Genomic DNA, 27,578 nt, shown 5'->3' with positions numbered 1-27,578 from the left:
CTGTCTCAAAGTATTCAATCAATTAATCAATAATTGAGTAAAAAGTGGAGTAAAAAGTACAATATTTGTCTGAGATATAGTGGAGTAGCAGCATTTAAAATATTGACAAATGGACATACTAAAATAAGGTTAAAGTACCACAAAATTGTACTTGAGTACAAGAGTACTAGAGTAAATGTACTTCTGTGCAGTGTTACTTTCCTCCACTGCATAGAAGTGCTATGCGAATATCATCAGTGTTACTTAAAAACAGAGTGTGTGTGTGTGTGTGTGTGTGTGTGTGTGTGCGTGCGTGCGTGCGTGCGTGCGTGCGTGCGTGCGTGTGTGTGTGTGTGTGTGTGTGTGTGTGTGTGTGTGCATGTGTGCGTGTGCGTGTGCATGTGTGCGTGTGCATGTGTGCGTGTGCATGTGTGCGTGTTTGTACAGCGATGTTTACTGGTGAACAACACCTTAATACTTTGCTAAGAACAGTTTTGAGTTACCGCTTCATTTTTTACTTTTGTGGCATCATGTACCGTTTTTTAATTATCATTTTTAGATGTTAAGTTGATCCTTAGGTATTTAGCTACAGTAGCACAGGCTGAAGAAGTACATGGAAATAAATCATGTATATGTACTGTATGTATGGGGGAGCACACAAACGACTGAAATAAACTACATTTCAACTGCAACTCAAGTGTTTCTGTCATCTTTTATGAAATGCTCAGAATGCATGATCATATAAAATGATGTTTATTACTTAGATTTTTTGCAGGGATTTTGGCTGTACAGTGATATTCGAATCAACTGGCACCCTAGAAAAACCTTTTGAAATATTAATATATATTAATATCATACATAATGATGAACACTTTTGAGAATAAATTACAGTAAAAAATAAATTTGCATTAACCACTTCATACCTGGCTTCCCAATTTGATATCCCACTGGTTCTCAAAGTGGGGTCCGGGGGTTCCAGAGGGTCCCCAGCTAAATTAGTTAATATAGCATCAAAAATCAGTTCACAAGCCCATATTCATTTGAGGGTCCTTGACATGAAAATACTGTTCTATCCATCATATTTCAATGTATTCTGTGAGAACATCATAATTCAATGTATTCTTTTTTTAAATTATTTTATATATTTTTATTTGGTTTTTAACATTTTAAAGAACAAAACATTTCATTTCCCCACACCTTCCCCCCCAGCATAAATACAAATACATCATTGTCCTCTTTCTCTGTCACGTCTTTGTACACTGCATACTCTGTTTCCTCACATGATAGGTATTGGATAATAACAACAATAATTACTGCAACAACAAAAAATAACGAGTACATATATAAATATACACACCAGCCAAAGGAGATTAAGAATAAAGAGAAAGACAGCTTCAGGATAGACTTCGATAGACTTCAGTGAGGAGATCGATACCCTCTGCCAAGAGGATCCTATTTTATTATTTTCTTAGTGAGTTTATCGGTTCATCAATCTACAAGTTCATCATAGTCACTTTGTTATGGTAGTCTCCCCTCCATATGTCTTATATTATTAATAATGTTCCCCCATATTCTGTCAAATTCCATTGGTTTCCCTTTAATGTTGTACATCATTTCAATGTATTCTGTGAGAACATCATAATTCAATGTATTCTGTGAGAACATCATAATTCAATGTATTCTGTGAGAACATCCTAATTCAATGTATTCTGTGAGAACATCATAATTCAATGTATTCTGTGAGAACATCATAATTCAATGTATTCAGTGAGAATGTGAGCAGAGTAACACGCCACAGTGTGACATGCTCATGCCATGCATGCTGTGACTCATTGTCACATGAGTTACAGTGTCCGGCGGTCTATTTCTGGAAAGCCTTACAATTAATGATTGAATCTATATTTAAAAGTAAGTGTCACATATCTGTGTCAGTGCACACTCGCATTAGAGACACTAATGCGTGATTATATTCATTTAATATTTAACAGTCATTGGTTAAAGTCTAGTTTGAATTCTGGGCTGTTCTGGTGTTACCAACATTGAAACAAAAATCGAGAAATGGGAGTAATGGGCCACACCACACAAGGCATGACTAAAGATTACTGAGAGCTGAAATTGAAAAGGTTGAGAGTGACAGGTTGGTTGGTTCAGCCTGTTTGAGTGTTTGCCCACGTATTATCATTGGTTCAGACAGCATGTTTGCCCAGGTAGGATCATTGGTTCAGACAGCATGTTTGCCCAGGTAGGATCATTGGTTCAGACAGCATGTTTGCCCAGGTAGGATCATTGGTTCAGACAGCATGTTTGCCCAGGTAGGATCCGGGCACCAGTCCAGTCTGTCCGTCCCTGTCCACCGTCCACCAGCCATCATCTCCCTGCTCCAGGACCACCACCAGCTCTCCCACCATCACAGACAGCTCCTCTGGGTCCTAGTGCACACACAGAAGGTAAAGAATCAACTTTATTGTCTCATCACAAGACTACAAGAAGGTTAATTGCTTTTGGTACTTTCATAAAGAAGAAAAGAAAAGAGGGGAGGGGAGGGGGAAAAGCAGTTAAAGATATAACATGTCAAGGAGAGGCAAACATCTAAGGGTAACTCAATACCATAAACGACACATACGAGTCATATACCTGACAAAATCGCAGGGGTGGTTTGTTTATTTTTGGAAGACGGCTCTTATACGACGCAATCTAAAGTTTATTGCCTATGCATCAATTCCAACGCAAATAATAATGCTGTGAGCCAAGGGTAGTGGGACTGGGATTGAATGTTGTGACAGTAAGTGGCATCATGGCAACGTGGTCAGAAACCTGCCTACCTACTGTCATGACATTACCGATGACGGCACTGGTAGGTAGGCAGGTTTCTGAACTGTCCACAGCCCACTAATGAGACGCAGAGTGAGTAGACAGAAATGGTGCAATCTTATTATAAGCATTAGAGGACCAATAATGAAGATAAGGTTATACATGGAGTTATACCTGTGTATAGTAGTCATAAAGAACCACATAGCTGCTGTCCTCATCAGGTAAAATAACGCCCCCTGTGGCCGTTTGCTGGAATTCACCTACGTTTGCATATCCTCCATCTGCATTCCCCACTGAGCTCAGCAGTGATAGAGAAAAAATAATAATGTGGGAATTACAATTATTATACATTTCATATAAGACAATTTTACAGCTGTAAAATTACAAAAGCCTAAAATGACATGGTGTAGGACGATAGAGAAGGAGCTCCAGCAACAACATCAGAGCTGGGGAACCAAGATGGCCAAAGACAGATGCAAGTGAAGAAACGTTGCCCTATGCGCCAGCTGGCATAATGGGGATAAGTAAGTAAGTAAGTCAAAATTGTACATTTTATCAAATGTTAGCAGCAACAAGGGGAGGTACATTCCCATCGAAATGAGGCGTTTTTACGTTTTCTCTTTGTATATATCGTGTTTGCAGCCTATTGTTGATGACATGTAATAAATGGTGCAATTATAGAGCGCCTTTATCCAAGGCGCTTTACATAGATTGTGCATTACATTCACCCATTCACACACACATTCATACACCGATGGTGGCGGAAACCATGCAAGGCACCAACCAGCACATCAGGAGCAATTAGGGGGTTCAGTGTCTTGCTCAAGGACACTTCGACACTAGCTCTGGGAGAGCAACCTTGCGGTTACCATGTTTTTGGTCATATATGGCCAGTGCACGTGACCTCGCCCTAAAGGCGAGGTTGCTTCTCGCCCTCAGGCGTCTTACTGGTATTATAATGATTAGGAATGAATCATTATAATACACACTTGCATACAACAGTCAGAGATATATACAAAGTCAAAGAGTGCACTGCTGGTACCTTGACTGCATTTGTACTATTCATAGTACAATGTTTTGGGGACCGTGACTGCATTTTGGCTTGCAGCAATATTTCTAGTTTGGGAATGTTAATATGGGTGACAATTAAATGTTTTAATGTTGCGATGCAATGTCATGTGAGCTTGTTGATCTGCTATTTGTTTTGCTATTTTTTAAATTGGGCTTATCTGAATATATTAATAATAATAATAATTATTATTATTATTATTAATAATAATGCTATTGACACATGAAACTAAAGAGCAGAAACCAAATTATAGTAATAAAAGTTGCCAATTGAAAACGCATTCAGATCCACATGTGAAGTAATACTTACATTGACCAGTAGTAGGCTGTGATTGTGTTACTGTTGCCTGTGAATATGAAGAAATGCCGTTGACATCGACGGTTGAACCTCCACAGCGTAGTAGAGAGAACCTATGCATCCATGGCAAGAATGTGAAAAACAAAATCATTCAACTCTATATTATAATTGCTATAGTGTTCAGTAACAGGGGTCTCCACATCTCTCCAGCTCTTTAGTAAACAGAAAATACATTTTCAGATGGGTTGCCCATTTGATCAAATCCCAAGAGTACCCATTTGATTACTTATCTGACTACAATTGTGTTCCAGTTCCATTTCTTGAGGGGCACTATAGGCCATTAACAAAGAACAGAGTATTGTCTGTCACTGAGCAGATCTGTCACTGAGCAAATCCGCATAGGATGTTATGTTATGATATCGCGATGATGTAAGATAATAAGGGTTGGTAAAGCGCCCCTCACTTCACACAGGTGTGATTTTTTTTCAGCACTTCCAATTTCGCTCGTCTAGTCTAGTCTATATCACTGGTTCCCAAACACTGGGTCGGGACCCATTTGTGGGACCCATTTGTGGGTCGCGGACACATCTTTATGGGTCCCTTTCCAAAATAGCTAATATTTTCATGATTTAAAAACAAAATGCAATGATTGTTTTCAGTAGTTTCACGAAGAAATCAAAGAAAAATCTAAGAAATTCTATAAATTGAAAAACAAATGTTTAAGAAGTAGTGAAAATAGCCAACCCTATTTTCACTAGTTTGGGTCCCGGGGAAACATTACATTTCTCTTTTGGGTCACGGGCTAAATGGTTTGGGAACCACTGCTCTATATGAGTTGAATACAATTGGTATCACACCCTGAAGATGCAGTTTACTAAAGTTTACTAAAGTAAAGACAAAGAAATGGAGAGACAGGGTGAGGGAGACCCCTGTACTGAACAAACACTCTATAGCAATGATTATCAGACTGTAGAGCAGCAGCTACAGTATATAATAACACTCATTTTAACCAAAGAACTGTCACTGGATGTTTAATGCAGTAGCCAGTAGAGTAGGCTATAGCTAGCTGAAATAGGTAGAGAAACAGAAGGTCCCAAGTTCGATGTGTCGAGGTGTCTCTGAGCATCGAGCAAGACCACTATACCCCAAAAAGCGACATTATTGTGTTTCTTAGATCATTACATGACATGTCATAACTATTTTACAGTGCTTGATGTTTTGCGTAAAGCACATTGAATTGCCTTGTTATTGAAATAAACTTGCCTTGCCTTGAAGGCTGTAGTATTGCTCAGTGAGGCAAATAAACTCCATGAAGGACATAATGAGTGTTGGCCTGTTTCTCTGTTCATAACTATATGATACCACTAGGTGGTGCTGTGGGTAGTGTTTTCTGACCTCTTCATGACACCTCCTCCACCAATGGCAAGAGTGTTTCCATTTCTGTCTGCAGATGATTCCCGGGGGTAGTAGTTTTTAAATACTATGGGTTCTGTGAGCAGGAGAGAACATTATTCTTAACGATATGACTCGTGTGAGAAGGAGAGAATTACTTTTTTATAACTATAGACGCTTAACTGATGAATTACCAGGTGGTCTGGAACCTGTAGTTTTCATCTCTATGAAACAGTTGTTGTCTTTGTCAATGTCACACTTTTCCAGAATCGTCCTCACCATCTCGTAAAGCTGGTGACAAAAGAAAGGAGATAAGTTACTTCAAGAAATCAACTGCCAGCAGTTTGTGATGGATTGTATTTTCACAGTGTTTTCTCATTCTGCACTCCAGCAGTGGAAGTACAGTACAGTACAGTACAGTACAGTACAGTACAGTACAGTACAGTACAGTACAGTACAGTACAGTACAGTAGTGAGTAAACACAAAATTGAAGCAACTGATGTTTTACGAAAACAAACAGAAACAGAACAGGCTTAACCACTAAAAATATATAGGCCTACAGTACTAAGACAAAATGTCTGTCCAAACTTCAGATCGGCAATCCTGGCATCCTCTTCATGTTGTAGGAACTGCCGACAGTTTTTTTTAATCACATCTCCACATGATCATTGTATTTCTGTAACTAGAGCGGTGCCCGTGGGGCCTTTACAGGGGGGCACTGTTGGGGGCACTGGCCTACTTGGAACGATGCAAGTTGGAAATGTGTCCCTTTTATGCCCATAGGATAGATGGAGTTCTTTGTGTGTGCGTTCCAGTCCTGTGGAACCCACACACAAAGAGTGGAACGCGTGTGTCGAATTTGAAGGTGGGGCGAACGGTTCTCGAGTTACGTGGATTACACACGGACAGACGTACAGACAGACGTACAGACAGACGTACAGACAGACAGACAGACAGACAGAGACTTGGTTCATTTTTAGATAGATACGTTGATTGATAGAAGATGTGTAATGTATTGCCTGAAGTTTTCTTTCCCCATTGTGATCATTATTGGAGGACAGTGGCACATTCATGTTTTTGAGCATGTTTCATACATTTATGAAAAGTGAAATGCACATGCACTGGCATGTCGCTGTTGATTGACATGCTTGTTAAAAGTAAACATTTTAAGAGGAGCCAGTTAATTTGGTTTATTGTTTTCATCCTGTTCTACTTCTGGTTGTTATGGAGATTGGCTTTTGACATTTGTAGCTTAGTTGATCTGTACTGGCTGCAGGTTGGTGACCAAGGGTGACGACTGACCATGCAGGCCTTTGTATTCAATTCCCCAAGACTGGAAAACCTGCCGGAACTTCAGGAATAGCTAGCTCGGTAAATGTGTGTGTGTGCGCGTGCGTGCGTGCACGCACAAAATCCAAAAGACCCGGCAGGCAGCTTCGATAGGCCGTCCCCCAAGGGTCCCCGGACCTCCAGACCCCCGAAAACGCACCCAGGGGGGCGGCACAATTCCAACGAACCCACCCCCGTCCAAAATGGTTGAGAAATGACAGAGTTACCATGTGGGGGTCCCTGGGGGGGTCTGGGGGTCCCCAGGGGTCCCCGAACCACCAGACACCCAAAAACGCACCCAGGGGGGTGGCACAATTCCAATGAGCCCACCCCCGTCCAAAACGGTTGAGAAATGACAGTTACCATGTGGGGGTCCCCAGGGGTCCCCGAACCTTGAGACCCCCAAAAACGCCCCCAGGGGGGCGGCACGATTCCAACGAGCCCACCCCCGTCACAACGGTTAACTTTTTTAACAAGACTAAACTATATCATCTTGGAGCTTATTGCTTCACCAAAAGCCATTTGTGACAAACCCACAACTACTGTACTGCACAGTCCTTTCCTCCGATTATTCAAGGAAGATTGGCTAGACTATGATTAGATGAATGTCCAACTAAAACATATGTTCTTACATCATCATCTGTGACACACTGCATGGAGAACAGGTTGCAGTGGTCCCACAGGGCACACCTCAGGGTGCTGATGCGGGTTCCCTCCAGTTGTTGGAAGACCTGAAAACATGTAACGTGAATACAACATGCCTGCATACATACTGTAGGCATAATATAAGATGCATACTTACAGTGTACTTGTGAAGTTGTGAAGGCCAAATGTCAACCATGTACAGTATAGTAGATTTTTGAGAAATAGATTATGGCTACAATTGTCTTGGTCCCCCACAAGTGAAATGTTTCATGGTTAAAACAATCATTTGGGGAGTTAGGCATTCAATTAGGAAGATATTCAGGATGGGGTTAGGATTATGGTAAAAATGGCATTCATAATTGCTTCCCAAAATGTTGATGTCCTCGGCATGAATGTGTGTGCGTTTGTGTATCGTGGTGTTTGCTAAGATCTCCAGGAGGTGCGAGATCCAATTAATGTTGGTTGGTCCCGCGACTCCCACCGTATGTCGGTCTAGAGGAGATGACATTATAGAGGCTATAATCAATGACAGTATTTTGATAATTATGTCCCTCCATTAATGCTGAAAATGTATAAAGAATGTTGTATTAGGTTAACAACAGACACATCACTATGTATTTGTACTGTGTTTGCAAATACTACAGTGCTATGGTGATACAGCTACAGTTGGAGGCCATCGATATTGTCCTTTTCTTTTTGCTGAGGTTTGCGTGATCTGCGCAAAAGGACAGTTAACCCATTTTGGGCGGGAACCCCTTTTGGTGTTTTAAACATTATGTTATAATTTAGCTATTGAAAAATAGCAGATCTACAAGCTCATAGCGCGCCACTCGGTGGCGCGCTACGAGCTTGTAGGTCTGCTATTTTTGAAAAATCGTGAAAATATTTATTTCAGAAAACTGGAGGATTTAGAAGGATTTTTTGAGGTCAGGCCTAAATGGGTCAAATGATAAGGGACAATATCGGTGGCACCCAACTGTACATACAGTATGGTGGATTGCATTTTATTGGTTGAGCTTTGAGTGTTTTGTTTGTTGCTTTTTTTCCCTGTGTTCAACAAGAATGAAGAAGCTGTTGAGACTAGAGGAGTCATAGTGTGTTCATAAAGGGGATGTGGTGTGTGGTCGTGTGGTTTGCAGAGCCCCTTGTTCTGGGTTGCTGAGAAACAAGTCATCGTTGCTGTTGGGCAGAAACCTTGTATCTCCATACCGGTATTTCCACCTGGAAAAATATAAAGTGCTGCGAGCTTGTAGATTGGCTATTTTTGGCATTTCATATAATCTACATTTTGAAAGTGAAAGGGTTAACTGTGTTCATTTATAAATATTGAACCAATACAAAGTATAAACCACACCCTTTTTTTGCCAATCTTCCTGAAAAGTAACAGGTTTGGACAAACATGAACTCTCAAGACAGATTCTGCGAGAAAAAAAAGGGTCCCAGACTGAGACATACAAGGTTTCCACGCGACATCGTCACGTTTTAATGTACAGTAGTACTCTACCTCACACGTGCTTCTGTGGGTCTCTTCCCAGTCCTGCCGAGCATTCTCTAGCTCACTGACGCTGTCCATGCAGAGCTTCTCTGTGAAATAATGGTACTTTAGACAGTCAGACAGACACAGGCCCTGAAGTACAGTAGACCTACGATTGAAAGGTTTACCATGACGAGTCTAATATGATTAAAATGGCGTTTGAAGTTCAATGGGCTTAGGTAGGTGAGGGGGGGGACGGACTTAAAAACTGCAACTTAAAAACTGTGTAAGCTTGAGTATGTTAAAAAACGATCCCAGAAGTGTTTTAAATAAGCTTGACACAACAAAGTGTCGCTCGCCTCAACTCTGGTTGAAACTGTGACCTTTTGAGGTGCAGTGTGTAATAGAGGGTATGCGCATGCTTAAAGTGAATGGCACATCGAGTGGCAAATCGAGTGGCAAAGGAACATGCAAAGTGAGTTTAACGTTGTTTAATGTTGTTTAATGCAATCAGATAGGACTTTTCTGTTTGGATGCATGGGTTGTCAAGGCTAGAAAGTAGTTTTATCCACTCAGTAGGCGTTCCTGCATAACTTCCTGGTTTGATGATGATGTCACGCGCATACTCTCTATACTTTTCCTGTAATGACATCATGTGTCTTCCATCTCTGTTTTTGACTCATATCTACACAAGTTGAATGATATAGAATTCAAGAAGTGATACTGATAAGTTAACCATTTGAACCCTATAGCCTTCCTATTCTGGAGGCGAACATTCAGCGAAAATAGCCGATCTACAAGAATTCTCAAGTCTACATGGGTACTTCTATAGGCATACTGTAGCGGGTGATACAGGTATTAAAAGCCTATCTTTGAGGCAGGCAGTTAGGAAGTTGCCACTCTTTGAGTGCATCCACACAGTCGAGTCACAAAGATGCTTCTTGCCACGAGCGGCAGGAGTCTCTTCCTGGTTTTTAGACAGCTGGTGGATGGAAATGATGCTCCATCCACGCTGCAACTTGACGCGGGGGCAAAGCGTTTCCGGTTTTCTGGCCGACGCTGCAAGCTGCAGCATGGGTGGAGCTTCATTTCCATCCACCAGCTGTCTAAAAACCAGGAAAAGACTCCTGCCGCTCGTGGCAAGAAGCATCTTTGTGACTCTACTGTGTAGAAGCACCCTCTGGGTCCTCACAGCACCACACTGGTTGGAGTGTTGTTGTGAGAGGGAGATGTTTGTGTATACTGACTTGCTATATGGTAATTGGTAAGCCTGTTTAGTTGCATTATTGCTTTTATATTTGGGTTTGGTTTCCATGTGTATGTTTATGCTCCTAGTTTATATAGTGATAAGTAGAGTGCAGAGCTGCTCAGCTTTCTTGAACATTTTCTTTGTTTTTCTGTTTGTCAAACCATTTCCACAGTAGGCTATAGTTCAGTCAAGTAACCAGCTGTGCCTGAGCTCCCCTTTGTGTTGCGCTGCCATAGAAGTGAGGGGCTACACTGTTCAGTCTTATTGGTTTGTAGTGGTTTACGTTGTTCTGTTGAGTTGCAGTGTTGGCTTGGATGCCATTTGTAGCTTGCTGTGTTAAAATGTGAGTTCACCCATCTATTCCCTTCATTTCAAGAAGATGCAAGATGGGCCTGGGCCATGGCTCAGTGGTCCAGGCACCTTGGCTGGTAATCCAGTCTGGCAGTGTGCCGCGGGTTCGACTCCCGATCCCGACGGCCCTTACTGCATGTCTTCCCCCCCCATCTCTCTCCCCATTTCCTGTCAGCCTACTGTCTGTCCCTCCATAAAATATATATAAAATATAGGCGAAAGCCAAAAAAAAAAAAAAAAACATAAGAAGATGCAAGATGCAGCTTACAGCACGCGATCTTCCGGGTTTTTAAACAGCTGGTAGATGGAAATGAAGCTCGCGCACGGCGGCAAAGAAACGGAAACGCTTTACCGACGCTGCAAGTAAGCTGCATCTTGCATCTTCTTGAAGCGACTGTCTGGGAGTACCCTAAGCCTACACCCATTAGAAGTGGAGCACAGACCAGGTGGTCTGTCTGTAGCAACAATGTCATTGCTCATGCATCCACATTCCACAGTATAGCCCATTTAAATTAATTTGCAATAAAACTGAGTTTTATGAAAATTCCAAATAAAGATTCATGTTCTATTCTACTTGAGAGTCCTGCTTCATGGTGGCAGGTACAGTTGGAGGCCATCGATATTGTCCTTTTCTTTTTGCTGAGGTTTGCGTGATCTGCGCAAAAGGACAGTTAACCCATTTTGGGCGGGAACCCCTTTTGGTGTTTTAAACATTATGTTATAATTTAGCTATTGAAAAATAGCAGATCTACAAGCTCATAGCGCGCCAGTGGCGCGCTACGAGCTTGTAGGTCTGCTATTTTAAAAAAATCGTGAAAATATGGAGGATTTAGAAGGATTTTTTAAAATTTTGAGGTCAGGCCTAAATGGGTCAAATGATAAGGGACAATATCGGTGGCACCCAACTGTACATGTATATTCACCTAAACCGGATAAATGGAATCACACACCTGCTTCATTTGCACCCTGTCTGCAGTGTTTGGCTCTGTGAAGAATCTGGGGGGGAAAACACAAACATGTTTGTGGACATCAACCGTTTTAGGACGGTGATTTTTATGAAAGCCATTTTTGTTTACAGCATTTTTAACTCTATAACGCTGAAGCCGAAAATAGCAGATGCTACGTTGCAATGTGATGTGTTGTGAGCTTATAGCTCTGCTATTTTCAGTGTGTGACAATGCCATAGGCCTCTAATAAATCTCATTAAATAACCACAACCTGAATCTTTACCTAATTATTAAGAATTATATTAATATCCAATCCAATTTTAACCACAAAACAATTTCTCTTGTGGAAGGGCCAGGGAAATTGTCCTCCCAATGTATATTGTTTATTTTAAATTCTACTAGATAAATTTGGCCCTGCTCACAAATATACTGATACAAGTACATATAGGTGCATGCATGTGCGCACGCACGCACGCACACACACACACACACACACACACACACACACACACACACACACACACACACACACACACACACACACACACACACACACACACACACACACACACACACACACTAAAGGGAAGTGATACTCAGTTAGTGACTCAATGAGAGGCTTTCAGCATGACCAGTGTCAGAGTAAGTAAAGACAGATCTACTGTGCTGCTACAGCACTGAAGGATACAGGTTGAGTGGTCACCTACTGTACATGTTAAACTGGCAATAAATAATAAATGTATGCTTTGGAAAATGGTGGTAGATAATATACAGTAAGTATACTGGCACACTGACATTTACATTTTGGGCATGTCCTTATTAGCAAAAAATAATAATACAAATAAAATAAATATACAGTGACAGTAGCCAATACACAAGCTTGTAGATTACTTGTTTTTGACACCCAAGGCACGATGAAGTATAAAATATAATCAGAATTGTTGGTACATGTGTGTTAAAGTGTCACTAACGGCCAAGCTACACCAGGCTTTTCTCGCGTGTTTACCCTAAACCGTGCGTGCGTTTTAAAAAAAAGGACTGGACCTAAATTAAACACACGCGCGGGGTTCGTGTTAGGAAAGCCTGGTGTAGCTTGGCCGTAAGCAAGACACATAACCACTAATCCATATTAGAGTATTTCTGAGCAGCCATCCCTCCATCAGTTGGGAGAAGCTGAAACTGAATTCCCCACAGGATTAATAAAGGTGGGGAATAAAGGACCCATTCAATGCAGTACCGTAAAAATCCTTTTGGAGACATACAGTCCGGGGCAGGTCAGCAATTCTCTGAGAACTGGGCGGGGAAACGTGATGTGACAATAAAGGTGATTGTTGATTATGTGCATTGTACATTGTTCTACTGTACCTTTTCTGAGTGTTTAGGTGTAGCGTTGGTCTTCTCAGCGGCCTGCTCTGCATCGTCAGCATCCCTGCATCGATGCTCATACGTCTTCTTACACTGCAACAAACACAAAGCAAGACTTACACAACTTCAACACATCTATGCTTGTTTGTCTTTTTACACAGTCAGACCGCTGACATGCTGATCAGATGACGGGAGGGATTCAGGGGTGTCATTTTGGGTAATTTTATGCATTCTTCCTCCTCTTCTGAACGTTTTACTGAAGTTTATGTTGTGCACAATGCCTGCTATGAGTGTTGGATCCCATTTATTTACCGGTGAGCACAGTTTAGATTCTGTAGCACAGTGGTTCTCAAACGTTTCAATTTCAAGTTTGCTTATATGTACTGTATATGCATTACCCTCCCATAACTCTCAAAGCAAAGCAAAACAAAGTTACTATATTTACCCAGGGTATCTGGGCTAAGCTCAAGAACTTGTTTCCAGCCAGGCCCTGCTCATAGAACATTTCATGGTAGTGGTTCAATGCCTTGCTCAAGGGCACTTCAGCGGTGGTAATTTTAACTTGTCGGACCGCTGATTCGAACTGGCGACCTTCCGGTATCAAGACCGCTCCGCAATCCGTTCGGCCACCGCTGCCACGTAACATACTGTACCTGTAAGGGTCCATTTGGTTCCATTTGTACTCTCAGAGTTACAGACCTGTAAGGGTCCATTTGGTTAAATATGCACTCTCTCAGAGTTACAGACCTGTAAGGGTCCATGGTTCCATTTGTACACTCAGTTACAAACCCTGTAAGATTCCATTTGGTTCCTATCTATCAATAATTTACCAGGGACCCTCAAGGAGACTTGCGGGTCCATGGACCCCAGTTTGAGAACCATATAGCACATGAACATGCTGTGGGTTTTATCAGTTGTTGATTTGATTGTCAAGGTGACATCACGATTAATCGACAAGACCAGATGTTGCCAGCTACGGAAAAGTTAAATTATTATGCCAGAGGCTTACAATTATTGTATTTGAAAGAAAATTGTGCATTTGTGCACAGCCCAAATTAAATATCAATCAGATGTGTAAATAATATGTAATGTCACAAAATAATGCGTATTTAGTCATTGTAAGGAACAACCTTGCATCACGTAGGCCTACGCTGTGTCTAGAAGCAGGCAACTTCCTGGAACTTACTCAAATAAAAGCCTGGAACTGGACTAAAACGATGTGACCAGTCAGTGTTTTTAATGTAGAAACCTATTATCAGATTTACCTTTTTTTTACCCTCCCCCCTCCACTACACCCTGCACAACGTGTCGCTGATCTACAAGCAGTTTGAGCTTGCGGATCTGATATTTTTAGCAGTCAGCACACAACAATGCCATATGACGAGCAAGAGAGCAAGAGAGAGTGAGGGGTGAAGTGGGTGACAAAACAAAGTGAAAGCAAGACAGATGTGAGTGAGACCATTTGTGGGTGTAACATTTCTGAGTAGGGCATGTCTCACACTTCACATGTCTCACACTTCACAATGAACCTTGTTCCTGTAACCTGTATTAGTATACTTCCTTCCCTCCTGTTACAGTGTGTGTGTGTGTGTGTGTGTGTGTGTGTGTGTGTGTGTGTGTGTGTGTGTGTGTGTGTGTGTGTGTGTGTGTGTGTGTGTGTGTGTGTGTGTGTGTGTGTGTGTGTGTGTGTGTTCAGTAACAGCTCAGTCTACAGTATGCCTTTTTTCTTGTTATTCCATTTGTTTCATAAATGAATGTCAAACACTAGTGATTTTAAGGTGCTTATAGTTTTAAATATCCTACCTCCATGGTCTTCTTGAACAAGGACACCTTCGTTTTCTGGACCTTCTCCATAATTGCCTCAAACTACAGTACGTCAGAGAAACATCACAGATGAATATTAATAGCCTATAGCAAAAATGATGGCTCTTTTTTTGTCTGTTTATTAGTTTTTTATGCAATAATAATAGCCAAACACTGAACATAGAAGCATAAAGATTATGACAATAAAAGGTCAACTTATGTGTAGGCCTATACAACAACATAAAACACATACTGTGCCCTTCAGGTGATAAATAAATAATGACATCTCACATGTGGCAGAGAGAAACCCAAGGACATGCATTGCCTGGTATGTATCTACACATTATAGAATTCCTCAATGGAATCTCGTTGACGTGAATCTCAGTAATTCCAATTTAACAATTTTGGCTTTTTTTTAACCTTTTTTTGACCGGAGTCTCCATGGGGCTAGGTCTGCTAATATTTATAGCCAATCTACAAGCTAACAACATGCGTTTTGAGCTTGTAGAGATGCTATGTTTCATTGAATGTTCGTCCCCAGATTAGTGGCACTAAGATTCATGTGGGCCTCCTGCAGATACAGCTATAAATGTAAACAATTACCTGTTTTTTCTGCTCCTTTTGCTTCTCTCTGAATATCTCCATCTTCTTCACCTCCTCTCTCAACATTCCAGACAGACAGATGTGACTGTTCCCAACGTTCTCAATGTCTGTGGCAGCAAATACAACAGCTCAGATGGTTGCAGGGCTAACAGATGAGTGGCATGTAAGTTAATAACGCTAATATGTGTATGTTAAGTTCATAACTCTAAGAGATTTTTGTTTTGGTACGGTTAATAACTCTAAGGTACATTCCTGTCTACCAGCAGAAGAACTTACGTGCTTTGAGCTGATCAAATGACGTCTTCAAGGTGCTGAAAATATAAAACAGAAATTACAACTTAGAGTGGGACCGTGCAATATGGACAAAATCAAATCATGATATTTTTAACAAATACCCCAATATCGATATTGTGATGATAATATCATATTGTGACGATAATATACAGTATATCTATTTAATACATCACCATAAACAACAGCAGATCTACAAACTAAACTCACATAGAATCATGAAGCGACACGCAAGCTTCTTCTTTTTTTTTGCTAATTTCGAAATATATAGAAAGTATGGAAAACAAAAGACAACACTTATGCCATATCACGATATTACCAAAATCACAGATGATATATATGGTCTCATATTATCCATATAATATCAACATATTTCCCAGCTATACTTTAGATATCATGTTTTGCATGCAGGGCACAGCATGCAATGGAAAAAAGGGCATTTAAAAAAATGTATGCAGAAGTGCAAATCGATCTACTAGATAGTATGTGTCTCCACAGAACAAGAAGAAGCTTATATTATGAAGCGACACGCAAGCTTCTTCTTTTTTTTTTGCTAATTTCGAAATATATAGAAAGTATGGAAAACAAAAGATAACACTTATGCCATATCACGATATTACCAAAATCACAGATGATATATATGGTCTCATATTATCCATATAATATCAACATATTTCCCAGCTATACTTTAGATATCATGTTTTGCATGCAGGGCACAGCATGCAATGGAAAAAAGGGCATTTTAAAAAATGTATGCAGAAGTGAAAATAGATCTACTAGATAGTATGTGTCTCCACAGAACAAGAAGAAGCTTATATTACAATGAATTCAGCTTTGCACACACACACACACACACACACACACACACACACACACACACACACACACACACACACACACACACACACGACAGTCACAGTCACAAGTATATATGTGACTCATTCACACACTGCTTCGGTGTGACAGTGGAATCTGTGGAAGTTGTGTTTATGTGTAATTGGCAATGTGTGATTGGCAATAACTTTACCTGATCTCTGTGTTTCCTCCGGCTTTATGAGCAATAGTCACCAGTTCCCTTCCATACTTCTCCTCTGCTAGAGCCCTGTAGTGTAGTGGACATCATTAGGCTCTCTTTAGGCACGCATTCTGGGGTTCTTTTCATGTCTACTCAGGCTTTTGTGTGACCGACAACACCTGGCTTCACTACTTTGTGCCCCCTCTGTGTAGTTGTGACTGGCAACATAGTTCTATTTATTTTGGACTGTGGGCTCGGAATGACCTTCAATTCAAACTGCCCTCTTTGATTTCACTCTGGGACTTCAAAAGGATGGTAATGGGGTTGCTTGTCAATAGCTATACCTGCTTTGATGTTCATGTTAAACATAATTCATTTTAAATTATTCCACATTTTTCACATTTCAAGAGATTTCAAAAATAGCAGATCTACAAGCTCATCTGCAAGTATAGAGTCAGTTGTATAAAGTGGTTAAACTGATCGTGTTATACAGATATTAACACATTTTGCTGGGGACCCCCTGGAACCCCCTCAAGGATGTGTGTAGATTAAGCTACCTCATCTTGAACAGTTCCTCCACGTCTTTGCACATGCGCCTGCCGTCTTGTAGCCTCTGTATGAGAGCGTCATATCCAGTGTGACTGGTGAAGTCTGTCCCCTGTAAGGAGAGGAAACATAGTGACATTCATTTGTAACTGACATTGCACAACATCTTTCCATTCTGTTACAACACTGGTTCTCAATGTTGGATTTTTTTGGTACAACAATGGTATCTATCAAGGCCTATAGCATATCAAACAGGGGTCTCTGACATTGAGTAGAGTTATAGACCCGTAACTGTAAGGGTCCATTTGGACCGCCGGTGGTCCCCAGACCTGACGTTGAGCACCAGTGTGTTACAACATGCGTTTGACTCAAATGCCTCTCAAGTAACATGCTACTGTACAGCCAGCAGTAGAAATGCAGAACTTGCCCTAAGATAAGCTGGTTGGGGTTTGATACAGTATGGCAACATTTCCTTTCCTTTTTTTTTTTTGGTAGGCTACGTGTTCTCTAAATCTATAACAGTGGTTCTCAAATGTTTTCACGTCAAGGACATCCAAATTAATATATATATTTGGTCTTATTTTGTGCCAGGCAGGGACTCCTCGTACTCGTCATACCAAATTTCTGTTGTTAAAATGTTTCAAAAATGTTTTTTCCCACATTGTATTCAAGATTCTTTTGAAAATAGCCAGTAGGGTTAAAGTGGTTAAATAGATGTTGATGCTATTTTAACACATTTTGCTGGGGACCTCCTGGAACCCCATCAAGGACCCCTGGGAGTCCCCGGACCCCACTTTAAAAAACATTGCTCTATAATGTGTGTAGATGACAGACAGGTTAGCACAGGGTTGGATTTGTTGGGGGGGATTGATGCCTCTGCTTTTGATATCCCCCCTCTGTCATTTTATTTTGATGGCTGGTTGGGATGTTTTATCCTTCTGGTCAGACTGAATTAAATAGGCTACACATATTTACTTTTGGGAAATGTAGAGTGTGTGTGTTTGACATAATATCCTAATTTAACAAATCTACTAATGCATGTTATAAACCCTATGAACCATTTTAACCCCTGGCATCCCAAAAATCTCAAAAAATGTTTCAATGTTTTTTGTATTGCAAAAATAGACAAACAAAATGCAGATATAATCGCATTGAGACACACCGGGAGCTTGTAGATTGACTATTTTCGCTATTTGTCATACAATGAAGTGTCCCCTTTTATCACAGAAAATAACACATCGATGCATGGTAGCCTATGCATAAACTATACAAACTGCTTTTCTAGTATTTCAGATAATCCATTAAAATAATATATTATAGGCTACTTCACTAGGCCTATAACTTTGATAAACTTGCTGTGTTATCATAAACACAGCAAGTGACTTTAAAAGGCATTAAGTAGGCTATACAACTTATTTTGTCATCATCCATTACTATCAAGTACAAAAGCTCAGCAGAGCAGCAGAACAGACCACACTTACCCAAAAAGCATCTTTGAACAAGCGTTTCATTTTGATTGTTGTTACTTCCTTAAACTCCAGTTAGTTTCCCCTCAGTGCTGTTTTAAACTTTTAAGTCTACACAAGTTAAAACATAATGATTGCTCCTTGTAAGCCTAGATAAAACCAGTTCGTTTTATGGTAGAACTAATCCATGCAGTCTGTAGCAGTACGCTGAAGGCAGTGGGTGGGTTTGTGAAGTGCTTGAACTGACTCTTGAATAAGGAAGAACATCTCAACCCTGTGGTGATGTGATGTCACTCACATGCAAAAAAATACTTTGTAATTTTGAATTGTATTTCTAAAAGCATAACATTGTGAATACTTAAGTAGACTATTTTTTAAAGCAATACTCCAATAGCCTACTTTATTTCAAGTAGCCTACACATTTGCAACTTTCACTAGACCAGGAGTCTATATATACTTTAACAAGTAGGGCTTGACTTGAGTATTTTGTCCATGTACCACTGGTCTGGTTATTGTTTGAAAAGTGAGTGAGTGGTGAATGAGTGGGCTGGACAAATGTGCAGGTGAGGATACTCAATGTACTCAAAATAAAATATATAATAACTAGAAAGGTCGCAATTTAAAAAAATTGCAAAGTGTGGTTGCCGCAGTGGCTTACATATGCCCCTCCCACTGATATTGCTAGCCAATTACAAATTCAAGTCACACATGTGATCATGTGTAAGTATTGTAAGGGATTTATGCCCCCAAAAATCATGTTTTTGCAACAAACGGTTACTCGCATTTGCGGCGCCCCCTATGGATGAAAATAGAATTGCTTTTGGTACTTGGTTGATTCAACCACCCGCGACATGTGATTCAAATTTGGGATGGATTGGACATTCCGTTCGTGATTTATGGCATTTTTTGTAAAATAGGCCCCTCCTACTATCTTCGGACGACGATTACGGCCGAACGATACGCACTACCAAAATTCTGCAGTTGGTGTTTTAATCGAATGGGTCCGGAGATCATGTGTGCCGATTTTTGTGAGATTTGGACAAAATCTGTAGGAGGAGGAGCAAAAAGTGTGTTTTGGAGAAAATTCAAAATGGCGGAAAATCTATCATGACGCAAATGGGCGTGGCCTATATGGGGAGATGCGTCATGACTCAAGGAAATCAGGGAAAAATAATTTTGATTTTACAACCTACGGTTCAAGAGTTATAAGCCAAAATGTAAAGTGGGCTGTTATAGCGCCACCATGAGGCCGACCGATAACATTATAAGTTGATTAATTTTAGTAATTATTATGAACCTACCCTCCAAGTTTTGTAACTATAGTGCTTACAGTCTCTGAGGAAAAAATACTTGAATGTGACAAAATGCGAAAAATCGCATTTTCCCATTCATGTCAATGGGGAAATTCTATTCACTAATAAATTCATATCAATTAAACTATACAACATTTCTCTTAAAAAAATACAAGCACATCCTTCCCGATGAAGCCGGTCAATTTGACATATGGCTCAAGTGCGTACAGTCAAAACTGTGGGAGGAGTAGTGTATCAAACAAAAGACTAATCCAATGGAATAATAAAGTGTTACGATTACAATAGTCTGGTTGCCCTGTTAGGGCAACCACACTAATGATGACAATAATACATATGGCGTGCTTAGGCCCACTTACTTAGGTAATATACCGCCATCTTGTGGATAATCTTGCAGTAGACCTTTACTTGCACCTCCGTGAAGTTGGCGTCTCGACTCTCAATCAGCGAATTTGTGAAAATGAGAAAACCTGATCATTTTCAATTAAAATAACAGATTTTTTTAATCGTCATTATTATTGTACCCCCTTTTCATCTTTCTTTCTTTTTAATACTGTGGTGCCGCGATAGTAGAGTTATACAGGATAGTGAGGACTGTAGGGCCCACTATTATGTTCTACTTACCGCCCCTAAATCAATGTGTTTACATACATTGCAACAAGCTACAGCTCCGGTCGGTGCAACATGGAGAAAGTTAACATCCTCTGGTGTACGGGAATTAGGGATACTGTCTGTTGCACGTTTATTTTATACAAAAGAACGAAAACAAAGTGGTGATGAAGAAGATAAACACAGAAGTAGCCGCTGGCAGTTATTGCTCTCCAAGTCAACTCGAAAGTTTATCAACTATCTCTGAGACAACTAATTACTTTTGTATATTACAAAGACACAGTGACGAACTTTTGGAGAGTCTATGGAGTCAGTTCACACTCAGCAGGAACTTCCACACGAGAGAAAACACAAACAAAGACGACCAGTTCCCAAACCAGTGCCATTAAACGTGCAGGAAGATTCATAATGGTAAGCCGTCTCATAAATTGATTGATTGACGTATTATTAATTTAGTTAAAATGCTGTTGGCCAGGCTGACAACATTGCGTTCTAATAAATAAATAAAAATAGGCCACTCTGTTAAAAGCCCAAACCACACCAATGGTGTTGTCAGAAATCACAAGTTGCATATATTCGTACATCTCTAATTGTTTTGATGAATTGAAAATGGTGGGCCCTATTGTAAACAAGTGTAATGCTTTATGGTGTCGTCCACTAACAGTTAACAGTTGTTGTACTTGAAATGTAGGCTACTGTAATTCTGCAAACTGTTTATAAATCTGTAGTGTATTGCTTAGCCAGGGACTACTTTATGTGGCAGACCACTCTGCCTTGTGCTAGGTGCTCTTAGGTCCTGCGCAGCTGCATTGTATACCCTTGATTGACATGTGTGTCAGTTCTGGCTCAGTTAGTCAGATCAATCAATCAATAAATAAATCAATCAATCAATCGGATTCGTCAGGGAATGGCGCCACCCGTTATTGTTCACCTTGAACCACAAATTCAGTTCTTTGGTGCTGGGACCCCTGCAGGGGGGTCTCCAGACCCCCTTTGAGAACCGCTGTCTGCCATACACTGCATTAAGTTTTACTGTGCTCACTTGTACCACACCGGATACACCTGAATTGATGTAACTGTAATTGCCAAGTAAGTCGACCTTGTAATCTTATGTTATGCCCAGAAGAGGGAGACACAGACCTTTAAGACACACGTCACCATTAAAACCTCTTTCATAATTATGTCAAGAGTCCACAGTCCACACACCATGGGGTGGCCTTGGGAAAAAAAGAAATCTCAGAATTCAGTCACAGTTGTCTTTCAAATTGTGCCTCGGGCACCTCTGGGGGAAAGACATGCAGACACATGAATGAGCACATGAAAGTCTATTGATTTTTGGAGTGAGGAGGGAATAAGTCTCACCAATCGCTCAATAGCATGTGTGAAAATGTGAAGGTGCTCTCTCTCAGTTCATCCAGGGATCACTCTATCACACACCTAAATACAGTTTAACAGAACTGCTTCAGATCAATAGGCCCAGATGTCCCAGTCTTAAGGGAATTTGTTTGATAAAAGGAAAAGTCATATTTGGGGGTTGGTTGGGGGCAGATTTAAGTGGCACAATTGGGCTCACACGCCTATTAAGCACATGAACTCTACCATCCATATTCTGGGGTGAACATTAGCAGATCTACAAGCATGTCACGTTGTGATGCGCTGCAGGATAGATCAGCTATTTTCAGCAAAGAGATTTGGTTAGAGGGAAAAAAAGGAGTGGACCAAATATAAATCTTTGAGGCACTCCGATCAACTAAGTAAGGGCCCAGGGTTTAAGAGCTAATTACAGTATGTGATTTAAGCCCTCTTGCTGTGTGACAGGGAAGGCTATTAATGGTATGCCCATGTTCATAATATATCCTTGAATCAAGCACCTCACATTTGTTGCTACTTTGAGTGTTGGAGTTGTTATTTTTGTGTTCAATTACATTATAATTAGAGATGGAGCTCTACTCTGCTGCCCCATCTGGCGGAGTCAGGTTAGCTCTAAACCTGATACCCGAACAAATCCGATAACAACTTCAAGCTTATTGAGTACCCGGTATCAATAAGCTTTGGGCTTATAAAGCCTGTTATCGAGCATAGCGGCCCATAACGTCATGATTAAACAATCTAGACAAGAGGCGATCAAGAAATAAATCGAATCACCCACGCTAGTACAAACATGTCGGTCTAAAAGTGTATTGATACCTGCCAACCAGCGCTGCCCGGGTAAACAAAATTACGCTTTTTTTTTTTTTTTTTTTTTTTATCCCACGATTTTGTAACCCATTTTTTCATCCAGTGTCAATTATCTAATGTAATCCTGGGCTCTAGTCTACACTTCCTCTGCCAACCTGGGGAGAGCAACGGACTGACCTCATACTTTCTGCTATGCATGAGGAGTCCAAGTCGCTTTTTCTCACCTGATGGGGGACTTTCCCCTGTTGGATGTACAGTAACGCGTGGAAGGAACATGTTAACCAGTTCCTTTCCCCTCCATCAGGTGCCCCGGCTGGCCAGGGGGAGGCACAAAAACTACACTTTTAAAGTAACGGTACACACATTAACCAGTTAACAGTTTCTTCATTATTTTTCAAAAGTAAAATGATCAATTGCCTTCCGTCTGTTAGAAAAGTAAGGTATTTAAAAGATACTGATTCTGTTCAGGATTTGTCGTCTCCCGTCTTTCCACAAAATAATCGAAAATGCTCAATAGTGGGCTCGATAAGAACCTGGCTCGATAAGCCTGATCGATACTCGTTATCAATAAAAATTAACGAGCTCCATCCCTAATAAATTGTACGGAGTATTTCTAAATTGCAGTATTTATAGCCTACTTTTACTTCAGTAAAACGTTTGAGTTATTTTTCCACCACTGGAAAAAGTCTGCATATCGGTATCGGTTGATATCGGAAATTAGGAGTCGGACAATATTGAGATATCGGATATCGGTAAAAAAGTCATCATTGAATCTCTACTAATAATAATATAATGTAATTTCACCATTGTATCATGCACCATAGTGCTTTTGGTTGTACATTATACAGCCAATCTTAGCCATTTTTTAATCTGCGTTCTGAAGTAAATGTCAGATCATCAGATTGGATTATTTTTTCCCCTGACTGTATCCATTCCTTATTGTCACCTAGTGTGATGTTTTGTTATTTTGATTGACCGCAATGCTATGATTATGAATGATATGTATGCATGTTGTTTATACAGATGCTATTTGTTTTTGAGGGGCGCTAGCAACGTCTGGCTTTCATGTGGCAAGTCTATGGACGTCTTATGTTTGTCTTAGGCAGACGTTTTCAGCATGCGTTAATGATTAATGTCATGTGGCAGCTACAGTGGGCGTCCCTCACTTCACACATGTGTGATTGTTTTTGAGGGACGCTAGCCCCTTCCACTGCATGGCTTTCCGAAATGTCATTCATTGTATTTCATTGTTTGTTTAGCGTCAAATAAAATATAATTTATGCCAGCCAAGTCTATGGACTTGTTTAGGGTAACGTATGATGTAATTTGTGCCAGGCAAGTCTATGGACCTTTGTTTGCAACGCAAGATGTCATCTGGCTGATATAAATACTGCCCTCACTGCGCCTCTCACTTCACTCGTGTGTGATTTTTACTTTCATTGAAGCACTAGGCCTACTACTAATTTGTTGACTTAGGGTAGGGGTTCATGCCATTTGCAATTTTGCTCTGATCTTGCACTTAAGGGACAGCCATAGCTGAATGGGTAGAGAGCTTGTTTGGGCAGCAGAAGGTCCCCCTGAGAAGCACTCAGCTGGGTGAAGCTGGGAACAGAATTTCCCCTGTGAGATGTAATATGTCTAATTATCCTTTACTTGTAGGTCGCTCTGGATTAGAGGGTTTGCCAAATGCCTAAATGGTAATTGATTCCAACTCAGTTCTTTCTCACTTTGAACAGCAGCCACTGTGGAAGGCTGCAGACTGAGCTAGATGTTAGGCTGTTCTGTTAGGGTTAGGGTTCTGGTTCTGGTGACTCTTGACACCCAGGCCCCTTTTCCACCGAGGTTTGAACTGGTTCAGTTCTTTTTTCCCCGCCTAATATGAACAAGTTTGGAGTGTTTCCACTGAAAATGAATTGGTTTCACAACCCTAAATGTTGGTTTAAAACTGGAAGCAAAAAATGGCCGCCGGTTCCATGAAAGCACCAATAGGTTCCAAGAATCTAGAACGGAACCAGTTCTAGAACCAAAGTTATTTTGCTGGAAAAGGGGCCCCAGAGTGCGTGGTGGCTGAGCTCTGTTGGAGGGTTCTGGTGCCTTGGCCTGGGGCAGAAAAGCTCCTGTGTTGGAGGGTTCTGGTGCCTTGGCCTGGGGCTCCTGTGTTGGAGGGTTCTGGTGCCTTGGCCTGGGGCTCCTGTGTTGGAGGGTTCTTGTGCCTTGGCCTGGAGGGTTCTGGTGCCTTGGCCTGGGGTAGAAAAGCTTTGTGTTGGAGGGTTCTGGTGCCTTGGCCTGGAGGGTTCTGGTGCCTTGGCCTGTGTTGGAGGGTTCTGGTGCCTTGGCCTGGGGCAGAAAAGCTTTGGGAATCAGCTGTGTGATCATCAGGGTGTGGGCGGGACCACCAGCAAAGAGACAGGCACACACACACACACACACACACACACACACACACACACACACACACACACCCTCCCTCTCCTATTCCATTTTCTCTCTCTTTCACACATATCCACGCACACACGGGCACACACACACACACGCACACGCATGTCTGTGCACACTCTCCCTCCTATTCCATTTCCCCTCTGTCTCTTTCATGCAAACGCGCACACAGTCGCATGCACACGCACGTACACACACACACACACACACACACACACACACACACCACACACACCCTCCCTGGGGTGGCAGTTATTGAACTGTGACAAACGAGCCATGTCAGGCCGGCCCTCCTACCTGGGGGATTGGCTAAATGACCTTTCCATTACCCAGCCATGGCTGTACACCCCCATCCCCTACCCCCCCTCACAGATAGAGTTACCACACACACACACACACACACACACACACACACACACACACACACACAGCGCATGTGGCAGCAGGTCTGGTGTCACACCCCACACACCCAGCGCACGCAAGTGGCTACTGTATGGCTGCAACTATCGATTCAATTAATGATTAATTATTAAACATAATAATAATATAATAATTAGTTTTGTTATTTTATATAGTAACTAATCAACATGAAGACATATGCCATTGTTGTTCTGATCGATTTGTCTTATGCTATGGCTTAACACTTAATTTACAATTTACAATTTAGGCATTTAGCAGACGCTCTTAATCCAGAGTGACTTACATTAAGCAATAACAAAAGCATGGCATACATCACATATATAAAAGTAGTTATCATAAATCATGCGTAAACTAAGAACGTAACAGTGGAGTATCTATGTAAACTATACATACTATACTATATAATATATTATACATGTGTACTATAAAGTGCTATGACTACATAAAGTGCAACTTAAGCAAATCTTTGATACAGTAGGCTATATATTTTTAATTTGGCCTTTGTTTTTACTCAAATCTTCCCTGGAACAAAACACTCTGAGATGGGAGTCCGTGGCCATACGCATATCATTTTGGCAGTCAGAACCACTGATATTGCGACATAATTTAGAAGACATTTGTAGATCAGCCTCAGGTCTTAAATTGATATGTTGGATCAACTGAACTGATATTGTGGCACACAGCTACCAGAAGAAACTGCTGCACTCAGTTCAGGCACAGAGGACATTGGATGATCGATTTCTATTCTTGATACACACACACACACACACACACACACACACACACACACACACACACACACACACACACACACACACACACACACACACACACACACACACACACACACACACACATACAACATGACCAGTACTACACAGTTTGAGTATCTAATACTTTGACTCAAGTACTGGGGTTGAGTACTTTGTCCACCACTGAAGAATACTTTCATGCTGCTGCTGCTGGTTGGTCAGGAATGCAGGGCAGTGAATGGAGCCTCTTGGCCACATTAGTGGGAACCTGTTAGCAGGCTGACAGATGGATACCTAATGATGTGGAGGCAGGAGTGGAGGCTGCAGGGCCTAGATCTGCTGCTGAGATGATCCGTAGTGGCTGTCATAATAACAGCAGAGAGAGAGAGAGAGAGAGAGAGAGAGAGAGAGAGAGAGAGCTGCTGTGACAGGAGAATGATGTCAAATGGAATACAAGCACCTTAAGGAATACAAACCATTGGGCCTCATGCGCCAACCGTATGTTCTTAAGAGGAAATTTGTTCTTAGACCCACTTAGGAAGTTTTTGAGTGGTGCAACCACTCCAAGGAACAGCAATGTCCGTGTTAACCTATGTTTGTGTGCGACACCTATGTTTGTGTGTGACTCATGAGTACCAGTAGGGGCGCTGTTGTGCCAGAAACAGAGAGAGAGAGATAGTGCTGCACTGTTGCCTGCTAATGAGAGAGAGAGAGAGAGAGAGAGAGAGAGGGGAGGAGGGGGGGGGGGTGCACCACTCAGTTCACACAGGTGTGATTTTTAAGAAGGTTTTGGGATCCCTCAATGTTTTCTTAGCTGTGATTTGTTCGTAGGTAAGAACAGAAACTCAAGATATAACCCAAAGTGTTAATGTAACACAGCTCTGTTTACACCTTTATTTAATTCCTATATCCAATATTTATTTAAATACATTGTTTTATTTTGATTGTCTTGTTCCACTTCTGCTTTGGCAATGTAAACGTACGTTTTCTCATTCCAATAAAGCTCATTTGAATTGAAAATGAATTGAATTGAGAGGGGCCAATAAGAATTACAGCCTGACAGAGGCCAGATTTTTGGATCCAATGCGATTCCGATTTAGGAGATTCCTAGACCACTGAGTGTTTTTTGACCGATGTTCTTTTGTAAAAACTTCTATGTGATTAAAGCTTCTATGTTGTAAATGAAAGTAAATAAAAAATAGTCACCACTTGCTGCGTGTTGTGAGCTTGAAAATGTTTG

At 41.1% G+C, this 27,578-nt stretch overlaps 1 protein-coding gene and 1 long non-coding RNA gene across 3 annotated transcripts in view; one reads left to right on the top strand and one right to left on the bottom strand.

The window, feature by feature from the left end:
- Positions 1 to 2,194: 2,194 nt before the first annotated feature.
- On the bottom strand, positions 2,195 to 20,957 carry LOC306920768 (proline-serine-threonine phosphatase-interacting protein 1-like). Of its 2 annotated transcripts, none has more exons than XM_079497644.1 (15): positions 20,346 to 20,957; positions 17,179 to 17,279; positions 16,634 to 16,708; positions 15,592 to 15,626; positions 15,316 to 15,422; positions 14,713 to 14,775; positions 12,910 to 13,002; positions 11,548 to 11,593; positions 9,028 to 9,107; positions 7,511 to 7,609; positions 5,743 to 5,839; positions 5,552 to 5,645; positions 4,169 to 4,269; positions 2,965 to 3,083; positions 2,195 to 2,408 (listed from the first exon to the last, which is right to left on the bottom strand). In XM_079497644.1, the coding sequence occupies exons 2-15, from the start codon at positions 17,211 to 17,213 to the stop codon at positions 2,271 to 2,273; spliced, it is 1,182 nt and encodes a 393-aa protein (XP_079353770.1). In that variant the 5' UTR covers positions 17,214 to 17,279; positions 20,346 to 20,957; the 3' UTR covers positions 2,195 to 2,270. The 2 variants fall into 2 exon arrangements, with proteins under 2 accessions (XP_079353770.1, XP_079353769.1); XM_079497643.1 differs by lacking the exon at positions 20,346 to 20,957 and adding an exon at positions 18,649 to 18,794.
- The window catches only part of LOC306920773, a 20,087-nt gene continuing 7,895 nt past the window's right edge, over positions 15,387 to 27,578 (top strand). Inside the window, exon 1 of the long non-coding RNA XR_013789681.1 lies at positions 15,387 to 15,478. This is a non-coding gene — a long non-coding RNA (uncharacterized lncRNA). The remainder of the gene's footprint in view (positions 15,479 to 27,578) is intronic.

The sequence above is a fragment of the Electrona antarctica genome, assembly GCF_951216825.1.
Source record: "Electrona antarctica genome assembly, chromosome: 3".
Classification (NCBI taxonomy): Eukaryota; Metazoa; Chordata; class Actinopteri; order Myctophiformes; family Myctophidae; genus Electrona; species Electrona antarctica.
This window is presented reverse-complemented; position numbering and strand designations above follow the sequence as displayed.

Excerpts from the sequence above, each read along its gene's own strand:
- LOC306920768 (XM_079497643.1), bottom strand. The coding sequence starts at position 18,678 with ATGAAACGCTTGTTCAAAGATGCTTTTTGG. Across the intron at positions 13,003-14,712 it reads TGTTCAAGAAGACCATGGAG|TGTAAGAAGACGTATGAGCA; the intron begins GTAGGATATTTA and ends TGTTTGTTGCAG. Across the intron at positions 5,646-5,742 it reads TACAGGTTCCAGACCACCTG|AACCCATAGTATTTAAAAAC; the intron begins GTAATTCATCAG and ends TCCTGCTCACAG.